Raw genomic sequence first — 19636 nt, 5'->3', positions numbered from 1 at the left:
ATAATAATTAATTTTTCAAGAATAATTTTTAGTAAAATGATTTAATAATAAATTTTTAAAATATTTGACATTGTATGATCTTATTTTTATTTGCACTACGTCCCATGAAGCCACAAAAATCTAAATTAATCAACAAATTACAGACTGATGTTTTCTTCTTTTTAATGAAAATAAGTATGAAAAGTTTAGATAATTTACAAAAATAACAAATTTAAACTTCGGTCATAAAAAAAATTGCAGAACTCATTATTAAGTTGTGAGTGTTTATCCTTTAAAATGACACAACTTATATTCTTTCACTTTCACAAAGAGGTGAGACTTACACCTTTATTTTTTTTGTCTACTCTCTCCTCTTTTATTTATCTATTTCTCTTTCTTAAAATGACACAACTTTACCTCCTTTAAAATGACATATATCTTTCTCAGGCTCACGATTTTTTTTTCCTTTTTTTTAAAAAATCTGTCTTAATTTATAACGTACCGTGGTGGTGGGGGCTCTGTAAGACTGCAATCTAGCCTCTCAGAGATATGATATTGTTGAAGTTGGGCCTTCAGAATTCAGATTTGCTCCCCTGTTTTTCTATCTCTCTCTCTCTCTCTTCAGTTCTCGCTCTCGTCAATTATTTCATAATTTTTTTATTTTACTTTAAATCTCTGTGAAAGATTACAGATAAATAAATATCACTATGTATATTGATTATTGAGAAATAATTAAAGTTCCTGTATCTCATTCTTTTCTCATTTTATATGTATAAGGGAGGACGTAAGGAAATATCTGATCATACGAGAGAAAAAAAGAAAAAAAGAAAAAGCTAAATATTAGAGAATAGAGGATGAATGGTGTGACACAGGTTGAACCAGATTCCTCTGAGTTTGTTGAAGTTGATCCAACTGGTAGATATGGCAGAGTATACTCTCTTTCTCTTTCTCTTTCTCTTTTCTTCCTTTTTTCTTCTTATCATGTTCCGGGCATAGTTTGAACTTTGATGATGATGTTGTTTTCCTTGTTTTTTTGTAGTACAATGAAATCCTCGGCAAAGGAGCTTCCAAGACAGTGTATGAACATTCATACAAACTCATCTTATTCCTTTTGTTTCTGTTACACACCCATTTCTTATTTTTCTAAAATTTGAGTTTTTTTTTTTTTTTTTTTCCCAGTTGATTTATGCCACTGGCCCATTACTGATTACATCATAACCGAAGCTCCTCTTTGTTTTTCTTTGAGTTTGTAGAAATGGGAATTTGGCAGTTTTTTTTTTTTTTTTATAATTTATTTTCAATTGATGCAGATATAAAGCATTTGATGAGTATCAAGGGATTGAAGTTGCTTGGAACCAGGTCAAACTAAATGATTTCCTGCAAAGCCCTGAAGATCTCGAGAGGCTTTACTGCGAAATTCATCTCCTGAAGACATTGAAGCACAGAAACATTATGAAATTTTACACGTCTTGGGTCGATACTGCAAATAGGAATATCAATTTCGTTACTGAATTGTTCTCTTCTGGTACTCTTAGACAGTGAGTTCTCTGAAGTTTTAACTTTTTTCCCCCCTCTTCTACGTTATATATATGATCATTATCCTTTTTGTGCTTTTTAGATATTGTATTATTTCTTCTTCTTTCACCTATTTTAATTATCAAAATAGGTATAGGCTAAAGCACAAGAAAGTGAACATCAGAGCCGTGAAGCATTGGTGTAGACAGATCCTGAGAGGACTTCTCTATCTTCATAGCCATGACCCGGTTGTGATCCATAGAGATCTCAAATGTGATAATATTTTTGTCAATGGAAACCAAGGTGAAGTGAAGATTGGGGATCTTGGCCTGGCAGCAATTCTCCGGAAATCTCATGCTGCTCATTGTGTAGGTATGTTTATTTCATGTTTTATATATCATAGAAGAAGGAATCAAGAGAAAACCTGTCCAACTCCAACACCAATTGCAATTAGTCCACTTACTTGATGCCTTCTTTTGAAAATTATTTGGCAGTTACATACGAAACTGTATGATATATCTTAACCGGTTGATGTTCTTATGATAATTAGAGGATTGCTTTGAACAAGGATCAGTAATTCTAGTTAGAGTTTCATCTGTTACATTTGTATTTCCACAGGAACACCCGAGTTCATGGCACCAGAAGTATATGAAGAGGCATATAATGAATTAGTTGACATCTATTCCTTTGGGATGTGCATATTAGAAATGGTCACATTTGAATATCCTTATAGCGAATGCAACCATCCAGCACAAATCTACAAGAAAGTTATTTCTGTATGATTGCTTCTTTATCTTTTCCTTCGTGATAATTGTATTTTTTCTGGAGTGGCAAGATTTCGTTGACATTTTACATCTCCAGGGGAAAAAACCAGATGCTTTGTATAAAGTGAAGGATCCAGAAGTGCGCCAATTTGTTGAGAAATGCCTGGCAACAGTGTCTTTAAGGCTCTCTGCAAGGCAGCTTCTAGATGATCCTTTTCTTCGGAATGAAGACTACGAATATGATCTGGGACCAGTAGACGGCAGAGCATTTGATGGCTTGGGTCCTCTCATCAGTCAGCCATTCTTGGATCTCCATCGGAGCTATAGTAACTTAAGTACTGAATGCTCAAATGGCTTTGGATATGGGGACTGGTATTCTCATCTAGCGGAGGTTGAACCTAATGGAATTGAACTTTTCGAGTGCCATGACGATGAACCCTCGGCAGATGTTGACATAAGCATCAAAGGCAAGAGGGATGATGAAAGTGGCATCTTTTTGAGACTAAGAATTGCAGATAAAGAAGGTTGGGATGCCATTTTTATTATGTTGGTACTTTATACCCATTACTTGTATATTTCAGGATGGAATTTGTTTTTTATAGTCTGACTTATTTATGTTGCAGGCCGAATTCGAAATATTTATTTCCCATTTGATCTAGAGATGGACACAGCAATAAGTGTAGCAAGTGAAATGATTGCGGAACTCGACATTACCGATCAGGATGTTACCAGAATAGCAGATATGATAGATGGGGAAATTGCTTCCTTAGTACCTGAATGGAGGCCAGGACCAGGAATTGAGGAAACTACCCATTTTACAAATCAAAGTTTGTGTCACAATTGTGTGTCTAATCATACTTCTGGTGGCAATGTTATGGATTTTCTTTCACATAATCAGGGTGGGAAGAACTTGCAGCTTCTTCAGTGCTCTAGGCATGGATGTGCTTCAATGCATGGGCGGTTTGAGGAGATTACCTTCCAATCTGAGGAGTATGACAATCATGTTAGAGAGGATGCACCTAACGTATCAAGCCAACCAGACTGCTTGCAGTATCAGGAGTTATGGAATCATCAGGAAAGTCGTGAACTGAGTCCAGTGGAGTCTGATCAAAGCCATTCTGATGAACAATATGAACAACTAGACAGATCAGTATTAGCAGAAGACAAAGGACACGATGTTTGGGAAAACAAGTTTGCATCCGATGCAAACTCCTCACGAAATTCATCAGGAACTCACTATTTCTCTACAATCAGTTCGTTATGTTGTGGCCTTGAGAATGAATATGAGAGGGAGATCCAACAAGAAATGAGAAGGCTCAGAGCAACATACCAAATGGGGTTAAGGGAACTCAAGGATCAACTTATTGGTCTAACGGCTAAATCTTCACACACTTGTTACGGAGAGCTCAAAACAGATCAAGGCATTGTGACACCACCTTCACTAACAGCAACTGTAAACGGAGACGACCATGGGATATACTTGAAACCCTTTGATAATCTCTGGAATGGTGATTCCAGTTGCCATTCTCAAGTCCAAAAGATCCACCCCAATTTGGACACCCAAAGGGCCCAAAATTGTGAGGTGATGTGTTCTCCTCGAGACAGTATGGTTACTGCAAAGAATTTTTACACAGAATCGTTGCTTCCAGACACACTACACAGGACAGTTTCCCTCCCTGTTGATGCTGTGGATTTATAATTTTATGATGCAATCTTTGAATTCTTTGTGGATTATGTATATACACTAGTAGAGGCTATCTAATTTGCACATTCCACCCCATTTTATTTTTCTCTCGAGAATTTCAAATTGCCTACAAGGAAACCAAATCCTTTTCCTACAAAAGTATCAATATACAGTAAAGTGCCATGTATTTAGAGTAATCAGATTTTTTATTATTATTATAATTTTTTTTTTGGGTGAGGTTAGTGGCCATCGTGAATGTGGCTTGTTTGATATCAAGTATAACGATAGGTCAAGTCTATGTAAATTTGGCTAAGTCTTTCTTCAAAACCCAATATTGGAATAACTAGGAATGAGAACACAACGTGTCAAGTTGAATGTATGTTTTTCTCTGAATAGGACTGCAATAATTGAGCGTGACAACTGGGTCAAAATCGCCGTTAAAAATAATGCGCGTGGAGATTGAACCATTGTTGGCTGTGTATTTAAGTTAGTCAATGAACCTATACGATTCTGCCAAAACATTGAGCATATATTCAATTTGGTGCAATAACCCGTCTGGTTGTTTCTGAATTTTGAGAAAAGCAACTAAATAAATTGTGACATTAGTTCACTCGTTTTGTATTTTCCCCCAATTCGCTGCACTATATACATTTATTAAAATCAGTGCTGATGAAAGGGAGCGATTATTTATATGCATGGGAAGGGAAAAGGCCGAAGGTACGATCAATCTTGGACTTGTTTATTTTCTGGGAGGCAGCGGCGACTTTTTTTTAAGTTGTCATCATCATGGCATCAAATCGATTTTCAAGTTAAACCTACATGTAGCTAGCATATATAATAACAGAGCTTATGTCAGAGAGATCAAAGTGATAATTCTCCCAACTAAATATTGGCGTCCGTCAAGACAAATACTAAAAAAATAAATTAAACATTGAAATTTTCTTTTGTTTAATATACGCAACATGCAATACAATAAATGACTTGGTTTTTAAAGGAATATGTTCCAACAGCATGCATGAGCAAATTCTGGAAAAGTCCACCGAATTTAACAGCAGAGCAATTTCTACACAAAAAGGACAACTTAAAATTAAGGCGACAAATTAATTGTCTGTAACATTGCATATATTCTTTAGAATTGATCCTGCTGGTAATTTGTACAACTAAACACCATCAATATTTAAGATTGAACATTCTATAGTGACACGACATCATTACTGACAATGGCCGCAGCATATAACCTAGCAGATTGAGTAGCAGGACAATATCAATAGTTTTAACGTTATTCAGTATTACTCTAGATGATCCCCAACTATGCAATCACAACCCAATTTCGGCTCATAACTCTAGAAGGCTAGAAGCAGAATGCAAGCTAGTACGCAAGCATATCATCACAATTTACAATGGCCGCAAAAGTGGGTAATCTTCAAGTAGCTCCCGTTCTGAGAGAGTATCATTCTCATTCTGAGGGGTCCATAAAACCTCAACTGCCTGCAAGTAATTCAAGCACATAGTGATATCGTTTCAAAGAAATGTACTACAACATCTGCAAAAGGAGTAAGAAAATATCATTGATCTTACTAATAATTTGCTCGAGGGAATGGATCCAAGTTTTTGTAAAGCTTCCTTCAAGTCTCCACTTCCATTGATGCTAGGAAGTTTATGTTCTCCTTCAGCAGCTGCCAAGATTGTTATCTGATATATAAGAACATAGGTTAGAAGAAAGACGTAAGAACTGTGCCCATGGAACTTCACCCTTTTGTGTAACAAGGGGGGAAGAAGTTGGAACCAGTAAAATGCATGCAAGAATACAACATATTGGAAACACAAATTAAGAATGTCATTCAGAAACAAGATGATACCACTATGTATTCATTGCTGAACCCATTTGCTCTCTGGCTTCTTGTGCTTTGCCTCTTTATGTTATTTACATTAACCAGTGTTTCTTCATCAAATTTCCCCCGCTCTTCAATTGAAAGTTGATTAAAACGTTTCTCCCCATCTTCTATACCCCGCTTTATGTCCACCTGCAAAAATTACAGGAAATCCAACTTTCCATAAACTCGTTTGCAATTAGTTCTACTGCAGCAGATGTTTCAGGTAAGGTCAAATATAGAGTATAATTGAAATTACATGTAAGCTTGGAAATATTTTTCATTGATGATGAACTTAAAAAAATAAAATAAGTTTCGTTTTCTAGTAGATATCAGATACAATTAATTTGATGAGCAGCAGACCTTAGAGTTTAAGTATTACTTTTTTGGACAAAAAAAAAAAAAAACTTCTCGTTTATAACATAGAGCTCATATTTTCTCAAAACTTAAAAGGCACAATTTTTAATACCATTGAATTGGAAGCTCTCTATCCATTTTAATGCTTTCTGTTTTAAACTGAAGTGAAAAACTAGGATATTAATGTGGAATGTGGTAGTGTAACAAGATCTCATCTATCACAGCAATAAAAATGGTCTGTTACAATGCATTAATGTCAAGTTGTTATCAACGAAAATTAACATGATTAATAGTACAATAGCACAAAGTTGTAAGCAGTATGATGCGGTTCAACCCATAAAAGTCTATAAAAGAGCCAAGAAGAGAAAGAATTGGGGCCCAGCAGAGACCCAAGTGGTTGGTTAGTAGTTGCTGACTCAGCAATTATCTGAAAGTCCAAGCGATGATAAATAGAGGAGGGAGACAGAAAGGAAAAGTTTACCAAAGAATAACAGAGGAAGCAAAGCTTTGGAGAGGAAAGGGACTGTCGAATTTCCCTACCATTTTCATTGTACTGTAATTAGTTGTTTCTGTTGTTAAGCTCTATAAATAGCTGTGTAGTAGGAGGAACCATTGTACCAAGAATTTTTCTCTCTCTCAGAAATAAAACTGACTTCTTTGAGAATTATTTCTTCTTCTATTATTCTTCTTTCGTTGTTTAATTTAAGAGTCTGTGTCACAGTAACATCAAGAAGCCAATGAAGGCTCTCGGAGATTAAAGTCACTTACAGATGAATATGCTGAGATACAGTAATCAGGATGTCGAAGCAAAGCTAATGTTGTCTCTGACAAAAAATCAGATAAAGAAGTAAATGAGAATAGAGAGGAGATCATACAGCCATGTTGCTTTACGCTATACATTATATAACAATCATAAGTAATTCAATATTTAAAGTAAATATCTCTTTTCAAGATTTCCTATATTTCCTTTAACCATAAATTTGACCTGCATATCATTTTCCAGATACATCCACACTACATTGGTTAAAATGCAAATATCAAATTAAACCTAGAAGCTTTATTCTTAATTACGAATGGAAGTATAAACCTTAATACTTACACATTAATTGAAGAATATATTCAATGCTTAAAGTATTATGATATATAAAATTCGAGGCTTAGAACTATCCTCACATAAAGTGAAGTTTTGTGATGCATCTAACATTATTCTCCAGAACTTTCCTTTCTTTTGGTTAAAGAAGATATTCTGTTGGAGCAGGGGACAAAATGTCATCCAATAGAATATTTTCGTCATGATTATGCGAAGTTCATAATTAAAGCCCTTAGAACACTAACACCACAAATCACTAATTTTCACTTAAATATGCCACCAATCCATGGTTACATAAAATAGTGAAAATACTAATCATGTTTACATGTTCAGGAAACCTTTCAAGAAATACCATATTGGTGATACAAAGACAAATGATAAACATGTGACAAAAATAATTGCGTAGTTAGGAGTTTCACCTGTCAATACATAATTCAAACCTTCAGAAGTTGATGTATCTGCAACTTGTGCAATCCTATTCAGATCACTTTGAAGTGAGCGACCCATCCCCAACAACCCAACCTAAAAGAACAACAGCATTAAATTTTGAAATTCACCAAATATTTAAGACTCGTGAATAAACTGACACCGATTGTGCTGTGCAATGGTAGCTAACAAGCTGCTGACAAACAAGCCTTCAAATCCAATTAAACTAGTAACAAACCTTGCCCGCATGTTCTTAGGTTCAGAAATCTAAGCCAACATTGTATGCAATAGTCAGAGAAAACATAGTAGCAATGCATAACTTCAAGTAAGCAGCACAATTTACTGAAAGCACATAAAGCAAAAATGCTTTATGCTAATGCCAGCAATCAATCGAGAAAGAAACTATTAATGCAAGTGCTAAAAATTGTTTCAAATAGTTTTATTACATGAAAAACATGACCACACCTGAAGCTTTAGCACAGTGATTTTCTTGGTGGCAGTGAGTACACTACCCTCTGACTGATCCAAAAATAACCTAGAAACCAAAGTAAATGCCATTAAACCCACTAAGATGAGAAAGAAACTGGATCCTCCGCCCATTCTGAACCCTACTACAGGTCGAACGTAAATCTCATGAACACCAATACCAAACCCTAATGAAGAAGGCGCGTAATATGGTGCTGAGAAAGAGAAGCCTAGGGTGGAACTAGGGATTGAGGATGTCCTGGCCACCGAATAACTCCTGGATGAAGATTGAGAAGAGAAGGACCCCTCACCCATTTGACCACCAGATGCTGCTAATGTAGAGTTGGGATCGTACATTAACAGCAGGCCTAGCAAAACCGTAGCCATGGCTAGTTTCTGCAACCCCTTCAGCACATTTGATGCTCTATTCACAAGAACGTCGAATGGGGGTTTCAAGCTTGAGTTGTCTTGCTTCTGATTTTGCTTGTGCGATAAGAGACTTCTGGTGCTAGATGTCACAGAATTACTTGTATAGAATATCGGAGTAAATTTATCACGTTTTGTGAAACAGCGGATACTGTGTGGCCGAAGCGCGCAATATGGGGGAAATTGTACTACGAAGCTCTGCTTCCATTTCACGTTCATGGAGGTAGCTGCAAGTAACAAAGTTGCGGGCATGGTCATGGATTGGATGAGAGATAATTGGTGAGGGCCAAGAGAATTGAGGGAGGTGTGGAATTGGAAGAGGAAAATTTTGGGGGAAAGAATGTAAGGATTGTGAAAATCGGATCCAGTAATCTATTTGTCCCTCTTCCAAATAGGAAATAGCAATTGGAGGACAAACTCATTTTTCCATTGGCCACGGCACACCACGTGGCTCAATCCGCATTGTACATGACATTCTTTCGTAATCTATAGTAAATAAATAAATAAACAAATAAAATCCAAAGCGAAAGAATATCCAAACCAAAATATCCATACTTAATAGGTATTTTCTATGTTCTCATTCATTGCAGGTTAACAGAATGTATTCACTCAATGAAACAGCAACCCAAGTTGACACAACCCACAAGGAAGGGCATGTTCAGGGAGGTAGGCACAAGTAGATCATCAGCTACAAGAAAATCAATTACCTGATCGCGACACTTTATTATTCTTAATACAGATCTGAAAGAACCCGTGCGAATAAGCTTTCATAGTTTCTTTACTTGTTGTTCAAATGAAGTCTACAGCCCCTTTTGAAGGGGCCACTGCTTCTGATACAACTCAATGCATCCATCCCTCCCATCCAAAACTTACCCAATGCTCCGAATAGCATTAGCCTTCAACTAGCTCCTTTCGCAACTTGAAGAATTCAGTTAATTATGAGCCATCTACATAGTACAGCTAAGAGTGTCAATCCGTATCTATTAAAAAAAAGAGGGTCAATCTGTTTCCCCTATAAGTTAGAACACTGCTCTGTTTCTTTCCTTTTATATATGCCATAACAATAATTCGAATGCAATATATAAGTCATGCCTTTCAATACCCTCAGCCTTAATTATACTCACCAATCACCGTCTCCATCCAACAACCAAACATCAAACCTGATTTTTGTTGCCTTCTGAATTAAAGTATTCTTAAACTTGTAGTCATTGAAATATGTATATACTTTTTTCCACTAGTATTATTCTTAGGATCATGATATAAAACAAATTATAAACAAGTGGCAAAAATAACCCCATACTTATGAGCTTCACCTGTCAATACATAATTCAAACCATCAAAAGATGATGCAACTTGTGCAATCCTATTCAAATCCCTTTGAAGTGAGCGACCCAACCTAAAAGAACAACACCTCCATCCAATGTTGTTAAAACGTAGAGTCTACGTAGAAACGGTAGGGTTGAACAAAATCGCAAAATCGTAAGACATAAACGAACCGTAAGAGTTTCCTACGCATCAAAAAAAGTAAATATCCAACGTATATAAAACAGAAACACACCAATATTAAAGAAACAAATCAGTCCTTATTCAAATTAGATAAAAATTGAATTAATACATATTTAAAATTTCATTATTTGATCAGATAAAAAACAAAGAAAGAAAGGAATTTCGATAATTGATGGATCATTTCATTTATAATATTAAAGAAACAAAATAAATGATAGTACATAAAGTTATAAAAAAAAATGAGGCATAAAATTTCATGAGTCAGCGTGTAAAATTTCATCTCAATTTTGTAGCAAGCGCAAAAGCATTTTGCCACGTCAAAGGGAAATGGTGTTTTAGTCATCAAGCATAAAACGAGATCCAATATTGTCTTTGCACAATAAAATTGCAGTTTCTCTCATCCGCATGCTAACATAGAGCAGCCTTTCCCCCTTGGTTCCCCCCAACGGCTTCTACACATATAAACCCCAGTCACACTTTGAGTCTCAGATGCTCTCTCTCTCTCTCTCTTCGAGGCTCGATTTCGCCGTCAATGGCGAGCTCTAATTCTCAGAATAGTAGCTCCATCAGGTATGCCTTTGGAAACGTTCTCGCGTTCTTCATCCCAGCCACTACTTGCAGCAACTTTTTTTTTTCAGTACTGAGTTAACTCGGTTGACTAGTTAACTTGGCGTTACAACTTTTTCTACTCCAAATACGTTTTTTCTACCATGGTTCTGACACGTTTTTTAAGGAAAAAAACATAGAAATAGACGTTTCTACATTTCGACACTATGTTTTAACAACAATGCCTCCATCTAAATTCACCAAATAGAATCATGAATAAACCGACACTTATTGTGCCGTGCAATGGTTCCTAAACCCAATTAAAACATCAACAAATCTTGCCCCCCTAACCTTTGGTTCATAAAACTAAACGCACATTACATTATAAGCATTAGTGAGAGAAATGTAAACACAGTAGCAATCCATTACTTCGCTAGTCCACTAGCACGGGTAAAAGCATAGCTGTTGATCTTTCAAACCCACAAGCAATAATACCAACAGAATTACATGAAGCATGACAAAATAGTTTATGCTAATGGCAGCAAAGCAAGCAATGAAGAAAGAAACTAAAAGTCCTAAAAGTGACCACACCTGAAGCTTGAGAACGGTGGTTTTGCCAGCGGCGGTGAGCACACTACCTTCAGACCGATCGGAGAGAAAGCCAGAAACCAAAATAAAGGCAGCGAAGCCCATTAAGATGAGAAAGAAACTGGAGCCAGCACCCACTCCGAACCCAACGGCAGGCCCAACATAAACCCCACCGCCGAATGGAGCAGGCCCATAATATGGCACCGAGTAAGAGAACCCTTGCCCTGGGCTTGAGGGCACAGAATAACTCCTCGAAGAAGAAGAAGAAGAAGATGAAGAAGAAGAAAAGGACCTTCCACCCATTCGACCTCCAGATGCAGCTAATGCAGAGTTGGGGTCGTACATTAACAGCAACCCTACCAACACCGCAGCTATGGCCGGCTTTCGCAACGCCTTCAGCGCATTCGATAAAGTACTGGCCAGAACCTCCAACGGGAATTTTGAGGTGGACGAGTTTTCTTGCTTCCGCGATGACACACATTTGGCGCTGTTGTGTTTATATGTGGCAGGTATTATTGGAGTGAATTTAACAGGCTTTGTGATTCCATGCCGTGGCAAAGGCAAAGGGAATTGCTTCCATTTCAAATAGGAGGGATTGGCTTCGAGTAACAAAGTTGTAGGCATGGTCATGATGCTATTTTTATTTTATTTTTATTATTTCGAATTGAATTGAATTGGAAAGGGGGAATAATTTGGATGATAGTAAAAGGAATGTGAATATGTGATCGGAAAATAGCAATAGAGGAAGGGACTTGTGATGTGTGCGCGTTCTGGCCAGGTAGGCACCCTCGGCCCCCAGTTTTGGGAACCTCATCTCATCCCCAATTCTATGTCCTTTTCATTTTCATCACAACTCCTCTTTCCACACGCCACGTGGCTCAATCCACATTGCTTCTCACATTTTCCTAAAATAAAAGTAAACAAAGGATATATTTCTTTTGATATTACAAAAATACTTAAAATTACGTGGGATCTATATTTTTTCTTTACAAGTCCCATATATTTTTAACTGTGTACAACATAAAAAATAGTAAACTCATAAATAAATCCAAGGTAATACTTTTCTTATATTGCATAAGAAAAACAATATCTCCTACATTTATATTTTTCAAATGAATCGCATAAATTTTTTTTCGGTCCCATAAGAATTTTTTGAAGTTTCGATCAATCTTGAATTTACTTATTTTCCGAGATGCAGCGGCAACTTTTTTTTTTTTAAGTTGTCATGCATCAAATGGATTTTAAAGTCAAGCCTACTTGTAGCTAACATATATAATAACAGAGCTTATGTGAGAGAGATCAAAGTGATAATTCTCCCAACTAAATATTAGCGTCCGTGAAGACAAATACTAAAAAATTAAATTCAACATTGAAATTTTCTTTTGTTTTATATACGCAACTTGCAATAGAATAAATGACTTGGTTTTTCAATTTTTCAAAATATATGTTCCAATAGCATGCATGAACAAATTCTGGAAAAGTCCACCGAATTTAACAGCAGAGCAATTTCTACACAACAAGGACAACTTAAAATTAAGGTGACAAATTAATTGTCTGTAACATTGCATATATTCTTTAGAATTGATCCTGCTGGTAATTTGTACATCTAAACACCATCAATATTTAAGATTGAACATTCTATAGTGACACGACATCATTACTGACACTGGCCGCAGCATATAACCTAGCAGATTGAGTAGCAGGAAAATATCAATAGTTTTAACGGTATTCAGTATTACTCTAGATGATCCTCAACTATGCAATCACAACCCAATTTCTGCTCATAATTCTAGAAGGCTAGAAGCAGAATGCAAGCTAGTACGCAAGCATATCATCACAATTTACAATGGCCGCAAAAAAGGGTAATCTTCAAGTAGCTCCCGTTCTGAGAGAGTATCATTCTCATTCTGAGGGGTCCATAAAACCTCAACTGCCTGCAAGTAATTCAAGCACATGGTGATAGCGTTTCAAGAAAATGTACTAACAACACACATGCAAAAGGACTAAGAAAATATCATTGATCTTACTAATAATCTGCTCGAAGGAATGGATCCAAGTTTTTCTAAAGCTTCCTTCAAGTCTCCACTTCCATTGATGCTAGGAAGTTTATGTTCTCCTTCAGCAGCTGCCAAGATTGTTATCTGATAAATAAGAACATAGGTTAGAAGAAAGACGTAAGAACTGTGCCCATGGAACTTCACCCTTTTGTGTAACAAGGGGGAAGAAGTTGGAACCAGTAAAATGCATGCAAGAATACAGCATCTTGAAAACACAAATTAAGAATGTCATTCAGAAACAAGATGATACCACTAGGTATTCATTGCTGAACCCATTCGTTCTCTGGCTTCTTGTGCTTTGCCTCTTTATGTTATTTACATTAACCAGTGTCTCTTCATCAAATTTTCCCCGCTCTTCCATTGAAAGTTGATTAAAATGTTTCTCCCAATCTTCGATACCCCGCTTTATGTCCACCTACAAAAATTACAGGAAATCCAACTTTCCTTAAACTCGTTTGCAGTTAGTTCTACTGCAGCAGATGTTTCAGGTAAGGTCAAATATAGAGTATATTTGAAATTACAGGTAAGCTTGGAAATATTTTCATTGATGATGAACTTAAAAAAATAAAATAAGTTTCGTTTTCTAGTAGATATCAAATACAATTAATTTTACGAGCAGCAGACCTTAGAGTTCAAGTATTACTCTTTTGGACCAAAAAAAAAAAAAAAAACTTCTCGTTTATAACATAGAGCTCATATTTTCTCAAAAATTAAAAGGCACAAAAATTTTAATAGCATTGAATTGGAAGCTCTCTATCCATTTTAATACTTTCTGTTTTAAGCTGAAGTGAAAAACTAGGATATTAATGTGGAATGTGGTGTTGTAACAAGATCTCATCTATCACAGCAATAAAAATGGTATGTTACAATGCATTAATGTCAAGTTGTTATCAACGAAAATTAACATGATTAATAGTTCAATAGCACTAAGTTGTAAGCAGTATGACGCGGTTCAACCCATAAAAGTCTATGAAAGAGCCAAGAAGAGAAAGAAGTGGGCCCCAGCAGAGACCTAAGTGGTTGGTTAGTAGTTGCGGACTCAGCAATTATGTGAAAGTCCCAGGGATGACAAATAGAGGAGGGAGACAGAAAGGAAAAGTTAACCAAAGAATAAGAACAGAGGAAGCAAAGCTTTGGAGAGGAAAGGGACTGTCGAATTTCCCTACCATTTTCATTGTACTGCAATTAGTTGTTTCTGTCGTTAAGCTCTATAAATTGCTGTGTAGTAGGAGGAACCATTGTACCAAGAATTTGTCTCTTTCTCAGAAATAAAACTGACTTCTTTGAGAATTATTTCTTCTTCTATTATTCATCTTTCGTTGTTTAATTGAAGAGGTGTGTATCACAGTAACATCAAGAAACCAATGAAGGCTCTCGGAGATTGAAGTCACTTACAGATGAACATGTTGAGATACAGTACTCAGGATGTCGAAGCAAAGCTAGTGTTGTCTCTGACAAAAAATCAGATAAAGAAGTAAATGAGAATAGAGAGTAGATCATACAGCCATGTTGATTTACGCTATACATTATATAACAATCATAAGTAATTCAATATTTATAGTAAATATCTCTTTTCAAGATTTCCTGTATTTCCTCAACAATAGATTTGACCTGCATATCATTTTCCAGATACATCCACACTACATTGACTAAAATGCAAATATCAAATTAAACCTAGAAGCTTTATTCTTAATTTCGAATGGAAGTATAAACCTTACTACTTACACATTAATTGAAGAATATATTCAATGCTTAAAAGTATTATGCTATATAAACTTCGAGGCTTAGAACTATCCTCACATAAAATGAAGTTTTGTGATGCATCTGACATTATTCTCCAGAACTTTCCTTTCTTTTGGTTAAAGAAGATATTATGTTGGAGCAGGGGACAAAATGTCATCCAATAGAATATTTTCGTCATGATTATGCGAAGTTCATAATTAAAGCCCTTAGAACACTAACACCACAAATCACTAATTTTCACTTAAATATGCCACAATCCATGGTTACATAAAAGAGTGAAAATACTAATCATGTTCACATGTTCAGGAAACCTTTCAAGAAATACAATATTGGTGATACAAAGACAAATGATAAACAATTGACAAAAATAATTGCATATTTAGGAGTTTCACCTGTCAATATATAATTCAAACCTTCAGAAGTTGATGTATCTGCAACTTGTGCAATCCTATTCAGATCACTTTGAAGAGAGCAACCCATCCCCAACAACCCAACCTAAAAGAACAACAGCATTTAATTTTGAAATTCACCAAATATTTAAGACTCATGAATAAATGACACCGATTGTGCTGTGCAATGGTAGCTAACAAGATGCTGAAGAACAAGCCTTCAAATCCAATTAAAATAGTAACAAACCTTGCCTGCACGATCTTAGGTTCAGAAATCTAAGACAACATTGTATGCATTAGTCAGAGAAAACATAGTAGCAATGCATAACTTCAGGTAAGCAACACAAATTACGGGAAGCACATAAAGCAAAAATGCTTTATGCTAATGCCAGCAATCAATCGAGAGAGAAACTATTAATGCAAGTGCTAAAAATTGATTCAAATAGTTGTATTACATGGAAAACATGATCACACCTGAAGCTTTAGCACAGTGGTTTTCTTGGTGGCAGTGAGTACACTACCCTCTGACTAATCCAAAAATAACCTAGAAACCAAAGTAAATGCCATTAAACCCACTAAGATGAGAAAGAAACTGGATCCTCCACCCATTCTGAACCCTACTACAGGTCGAACGTAAATCTCATGGACACCATTTCCAAACCCAAATGAAGTAGGCACGTAATATGGTGCTGAGAAAGAGAAGCTTAGGGTGGAACTAGGGATGGAGGATATCCTGGGCACTGAATAACTCCTGGATGAAGATTGAGTCCTACTCATTCGACCACCAGATGCTGCTAATGTAGAGTTGGGATCGTACATTAACAGCAGGCCTAACAAAACCGCAGCCATGGCTAGTTTCTTCAACCCCTTCAGCACATTTGATACTGTATTCGCAAGAACATCGAATGGGGATTTCAAGCTTGAGTTTTCTTGATTCTGATTTTTCTTGTGAGATAAGAGACTTCTGGTGCTAGATGTCACAGAATTACTTGTATAGAATATTGGAGTAAATTTACCACGTTTTGTGAAACAGTGTATACTGTGTGGCCGAAGCGCGCAATATGGGGTAAATTGTACTAGGAAGCTCTGCTTCCCTTTCACGTTCATGGAGGTAGCTGCAAGTAACAAAGTTGCAGGCACGGTCATGGATTGGATGAGAGATAATTGGTGAGGGCCAAGAGAATTGAGGGAGGTGTGGAATTGGAAGAGTGAAATTCTGTGGGAAAGAATGTCAGGATCGTGAAAATCGGATCTGGTAATCTATTTGTCCCCTCTTCCAAATAGGAAATAGCAATCAGGGGGACAAACTCATTTTTCCATTGGCCACACCACGTGGCTCAATCCGCATTGTACATGACGTTCTTCCGTAATCTACAGTAAACAAATAAAATCCAAAGCGAAAGAATATCAATACTTGATAGGTTTTTTCTATGTTCTCATTCATTGTGGGTTAACAGAACGTATTCACTCGGTGAAACAGCAACCCAAGTTGACACAACCCACAAGGAAGGGCATGTTCAGGGAGGTTGGCACAAGTAGATCATCAGCTACAAGGAAATCAATTACCTGATTTGAAACTATCTTACAGATGGTCCAATTCATGATATTTCCCCCCTTTGATGTCTGCTACAATAAAGCAATGATCGTGACACTTTATTACTCTTAATACAGATCTGAAAGAACACGTGCGAATAGTTTTGATAGTTTCTTTACTTGGTTTTCAAATGAAGTCTACAGCCCCTTTTGAAGGGGCCACTGCTTCTGATACAACTCAATGCATCCATCCCACCCATCCAAACTTACCCAATGCTCCGAATAGCATTAGCCTTCAACTAGCTCCTTCCGCAACTTGAAGAATTCAGTTCATTATGAGCAATCTTCATAGTACAGCTAAGAGTGTCAATCTGTATCTATTAAAAAAGAGAGGGTCAATCTGTTTCCCCTATAAGTTAGAACACTGCTCTGTTTCTTTCTTTTTATATATGCCATAACAATAATACGAATGCAATATATAAGCCATGCCTTTCAATACCCTCAGCCTTAATTATACTCACCAATCACCGTCTCCATCCAACAACCAAACACATCAAACCTGATTTTTGTTGCCTTCTGAATTAAAGTATTCTTAAACTTGTATCATTGAAATATGCATCTACTTTTTTCCACTAGTTTTATTCTTAGGATCATGATATAAAACAAATTATAAACAAGTGGCAAAAATAACCCCATACTAATGAGCTTCACCTGTCAATACATAATTCAAACCATCAAAAGATGATGCAACGTGTGCAATCCTATTCAAATCCCTTTGAAGTGAGCGACCCAACCTAAAAGAACAACACCTCCATCTAAATTCACCTAATAGAATCATAAATAAACCGACACTGACTGTGCCGTTCAATGGTATTGGGAGCTAACAAGACGATGATAAACAAGCCTCCTAAACCCAATTAAAACATCAAAAAATCTTGCCCCCCTAACCTTTGGTTCAGAAAACTAAACCCACATTACATTGTAAGCATTAGTGAGAGAAATGTAAACAAAGTAGCAATCCATTACTTCGCTAGTACACTAGCACAGGTAAAAAAAGCATAGCTGTTGATCTTTCAAACCCACAGGCAACATACCAACAGAATTACATGAAGCATAACAAAATAGTTTATGCTAATGGCAGCAAAGCAAGCAATGAAGAAAGAAACTAAAATTCCATAAAAGTGACCACACCTGAAGCTTGAGAACGGTGGTTTTGCCAGCGGCGGTGAGAACACTACCTTCAGACCGATCGGAAAGAAAGACAGAAACCAAAATAAAGGAAAAGAAGCCCATGAAGATGAGAGAGAAAATGGAGTCAGCATCCACTTCGGACCTAACGGCAGGCCCAACGTAAACCCCGTCGCCGAATGGAGCAGACCCATAAGATAGCACCGAGTAAGAGAACTCTTGCACTGGGCTTGAGGGCACCGAATTACTCCTCGAAGAAGAAGAAGAGGAGGAGGAGGATGAAGAAGAAAAGGACCTTCCACCCATTCGACCTCCAGATGCAGCTAATGCAGAGTTGGGGTCGTACATTAACAGCAACCCTACCAACACCGCAGCTATGGCCGGCTTTCGCAACGCCTTCAGCGCATTCGATAAAGTACTGGCCAGAACCTCCAACGGGGATTTTGAGGTGGATGAGTTTTCTTGCTTCCGCGATAACACACATTTGGCGCTGTTGTGTTTATATGTAGCGGGTATTATTGGAGTGAATTTAACAGGCTTTGTGATTCGATGCAGTGGCAAAGGCAAAGGGAATCGCTTCCATTTCAAGTGGGAGGGATTGGCTTCGAGTAACAAAGTTGTTGGCAGGGTCATAATGGTATTTTTATTTTATTATTATTTTGAATTGAGTTGAATTGGAAAAGGGGGAATAATTTGGCAGATAGTAAAGAATGTGAATATGTGATCGGAAAATAGCAATAGACGAAGGGACTTGAGTCAGGTAGCTTCAGCTTATTTGTATTATATGGATATAAATAGGATTTAGAAAATTTTAATAACAGATCCAAGTCCAAATTATTAAATAAAAAAATTATAATAAATTAGTGAATCACAATAATACCAAGCCTCTACAATATATGAATGTGAAGTAAAAGATAATTATTTCAGTTGACTTTCTATTTATTCCACCAATAAAATTCTTTATGTGAATACAAAATATAAATTAATAACCAAGAAGGTAGGCACTCTTTCGGAAACAGTGCCCAGAATATCACATTTTTGGTAATTTTTTACCAATCTGTCACGCGAACAGTATTTTTTATCAGACTATCACGCGTTGAAGTTTGTTACGACTAGTAGCGAATTTGGTAGCCAATGATTTTGTGACACATGGTCACTTTTGTAGGAAAAGATGACTGGACGAAGTTCGCTGTTGTAGCGAACTTAGTGCACTATGTGGCACAATCTCATTACTCGATCAGAAATAATGTACTAATTACAATCAAAAAAGAAAACGAAAAAAATGACTATTTAATTATTGTACCGATCACAATTAATGTACCAATAAAATTAACTTTTAATTATATTAATTATAATTAATGTAACAATTACCAATCCAAATCTATGTGTTTTTCATTTTCATCACAACTTCTCTTTCCACACGCCACGTGGCTCAATCCACATTGCATCTCACATTTCCCTAAAATATAAATAAATAAATTTAAGGTTGGAGAATAGAAAAAGGGATTA

The 19636-nt window shown here is 36.5% G+C and overlaps 3 protein-coding genes across 14 annotated transcripts; 1 reads left to right on the top strand and 2 right to left on the bottom strand.

Moving 5' to 3' along the window:
• The first annotated feature begins 763 nt into the window (after positions 1–763).
• LOC133286953 (serine/threonine-protein kinase WNK1-like) lies at positions 764–4117 on the top strand. 12 transcript variants are annotated; one of them, XM_061484479.1, is made up of 9 exons: positions 764–908; positions 1019–1056; positions 1290–1517; positions 1646–1866; positions 2113–2270; positions 2356–2782; positions 2882–3248; positions 3291–3862; positions 3893–4117. In XM_061484479.1, exons 1-9 carry the CDS (start codon positions 834–836, stop codon positions 3955–3957), a joined length of 2151 nt encoding a protein of 716 aa, XP_061340463.1. In that variant the 5' UTR covers positions 764–833; the 3' UTR covers positions 3958–4117. The 12 variants fall into 12 exon arrangements, with proteins under 12 accessions (XP_061340463.1, XP_061340469.1, XP_061340464.1 ...); XM_061484485.1 differs by having other exon boundaries at positions 2356–2511; positions 2650–2782; positions 2882–4117; XM_061484480.1 differs by having other exon boundaries at positions 2356–2551; positions 2645–2782; positions 2882–4117.
• An 890-nt stretch (positions 4118–5007) lies between these two features.
• Positions 5008–12032, bottom strand: LOC133286946 (uncharacterized). Its single transcript, XM_061484461.1, has 6 exons — positions 11221–12032; positions 7680–7782; positions 6939–6994; positions 5802–5966; positions 5521–5634; positions 5008–5430 (listed from the first exon to the last, which is right to left on the bottom strand). The coding sequence occupies exons 1-6, from the start codon at positions 11845–11847 to the stop codon at positions 5338–5340; spliced, it is 1158 nt and encodes a 385-aa protein (XP_061340445.1). The 5' UTR covers positions 11848–12032; the 3' UTR covers positions 5008–5337.
• A 711-nt stretch (positions 12033–12743) lies between these two features.
• Positions 12744–18760, bottom strand: LOC133286976 (uncharacterized). The gene is made up of 6 exons (XM_061484515.1): positions 18131–18760; positions 15410–15512; positions 14670–14725; positions 13525–13689; positions 13245–13358; positions 12744–13151 (listed from the first exon to the last, which is right to left on the bottom strand). The coding sequence occupies exons 1-6, from the start codon at positions 18758–18760 to the stop codon at positions 13059–13061; spliced, it is 1161 nt and encodes a 386-aa protein (XP_061340499.1). The 3' UTR covers positions 12744–13058.
• Between the last annotated feature and the right edge of the window lie 876 nt (positions 18761–19636).

The sequence above is a fragment of the Gastrolobium bilobum genome, unplaced genomic scaffold (genome assembly GCF_033153095.1).
Source record: "Gastrolobium bilobum isolate Gb01-03AN ecotype WA unplaced genomic scaffold, APGP_CSIRO_Gbil_v1 utg3810, whole genome shotgun sequence".
In the NCBI taxonomy this organism is placed as follows: Eukaryota; Viridiplantae; Streptophyta; class Magnoliopsida; order Fabales; family Fabaceae; genus Gastrolobium; species Gastrolobium bilobum.
Note: the sequence above shows the minus strand (reverse complement) of the source record. Positions and strands in the feature narration are given on the sequence as shown.

Coding starts and splice junctions, on each gene's coding strand:
- LOC133286953 (XM_061484475.1), top strand. CDS start 834: ATGAATGGTGTGACACAGGTTGAACCAGATTCCTCTGAGTTTGTTGAA. Junction 909..1,018: donor CAACTGGTAGATATGGCAGA/GTATACTCTCTT, acceptor GTTTTTTTGTAG/TACAATGAAATCCTCGGCAA. Junction 1,518..1,645: donor TCTTCTGGTACTCTTAGACA/GTGAGTTCTCTG, acceptor TTATCAAAATAG/GTATAGGCTAAAGCACAAGA.
- LOC133286946 (XM_061484461.1), bottom strand. CDS start 11,847: ATGACCATGCCTACAACTTTGTTACTCGAAGCCAATCCCTCCTATTTG. Junction 6,995..7,679: donor TTTGAATTATGTATTGACAG/GTGAAACTCCTA, acceptor ATTTTTTGTCAG/AGACAACATTAGCTTTGCTT. Junction 5,431..5,520: donor TTCCCTCGAGCAAATTATTA/GTAAGATCAATG, acceptor AATTACTTGCAG/GCAGTTGAGGTTTTATGGAC.
- LOC133286976 (XM_061484515.1), bottom strand. CDS start 18,760: ATGACCCTGCCAACAACTTTGTTACTCGAAGCCAATCCCTCCCACTTG. Junction 14,726..15,409: donor TTTGAATTATATATTGACAG/GTGAAACTCCTA, acceptor ATTTTTTGTCAG/AGACAACACTAGCTTTGCTT. Junction 13,690..14,669: donor GTATCTCAACATGTTCATCT/GTAAGTGACTTC, acceptor TAATTTTTGTAG/GTGGACATAAAGCGGGGTAT.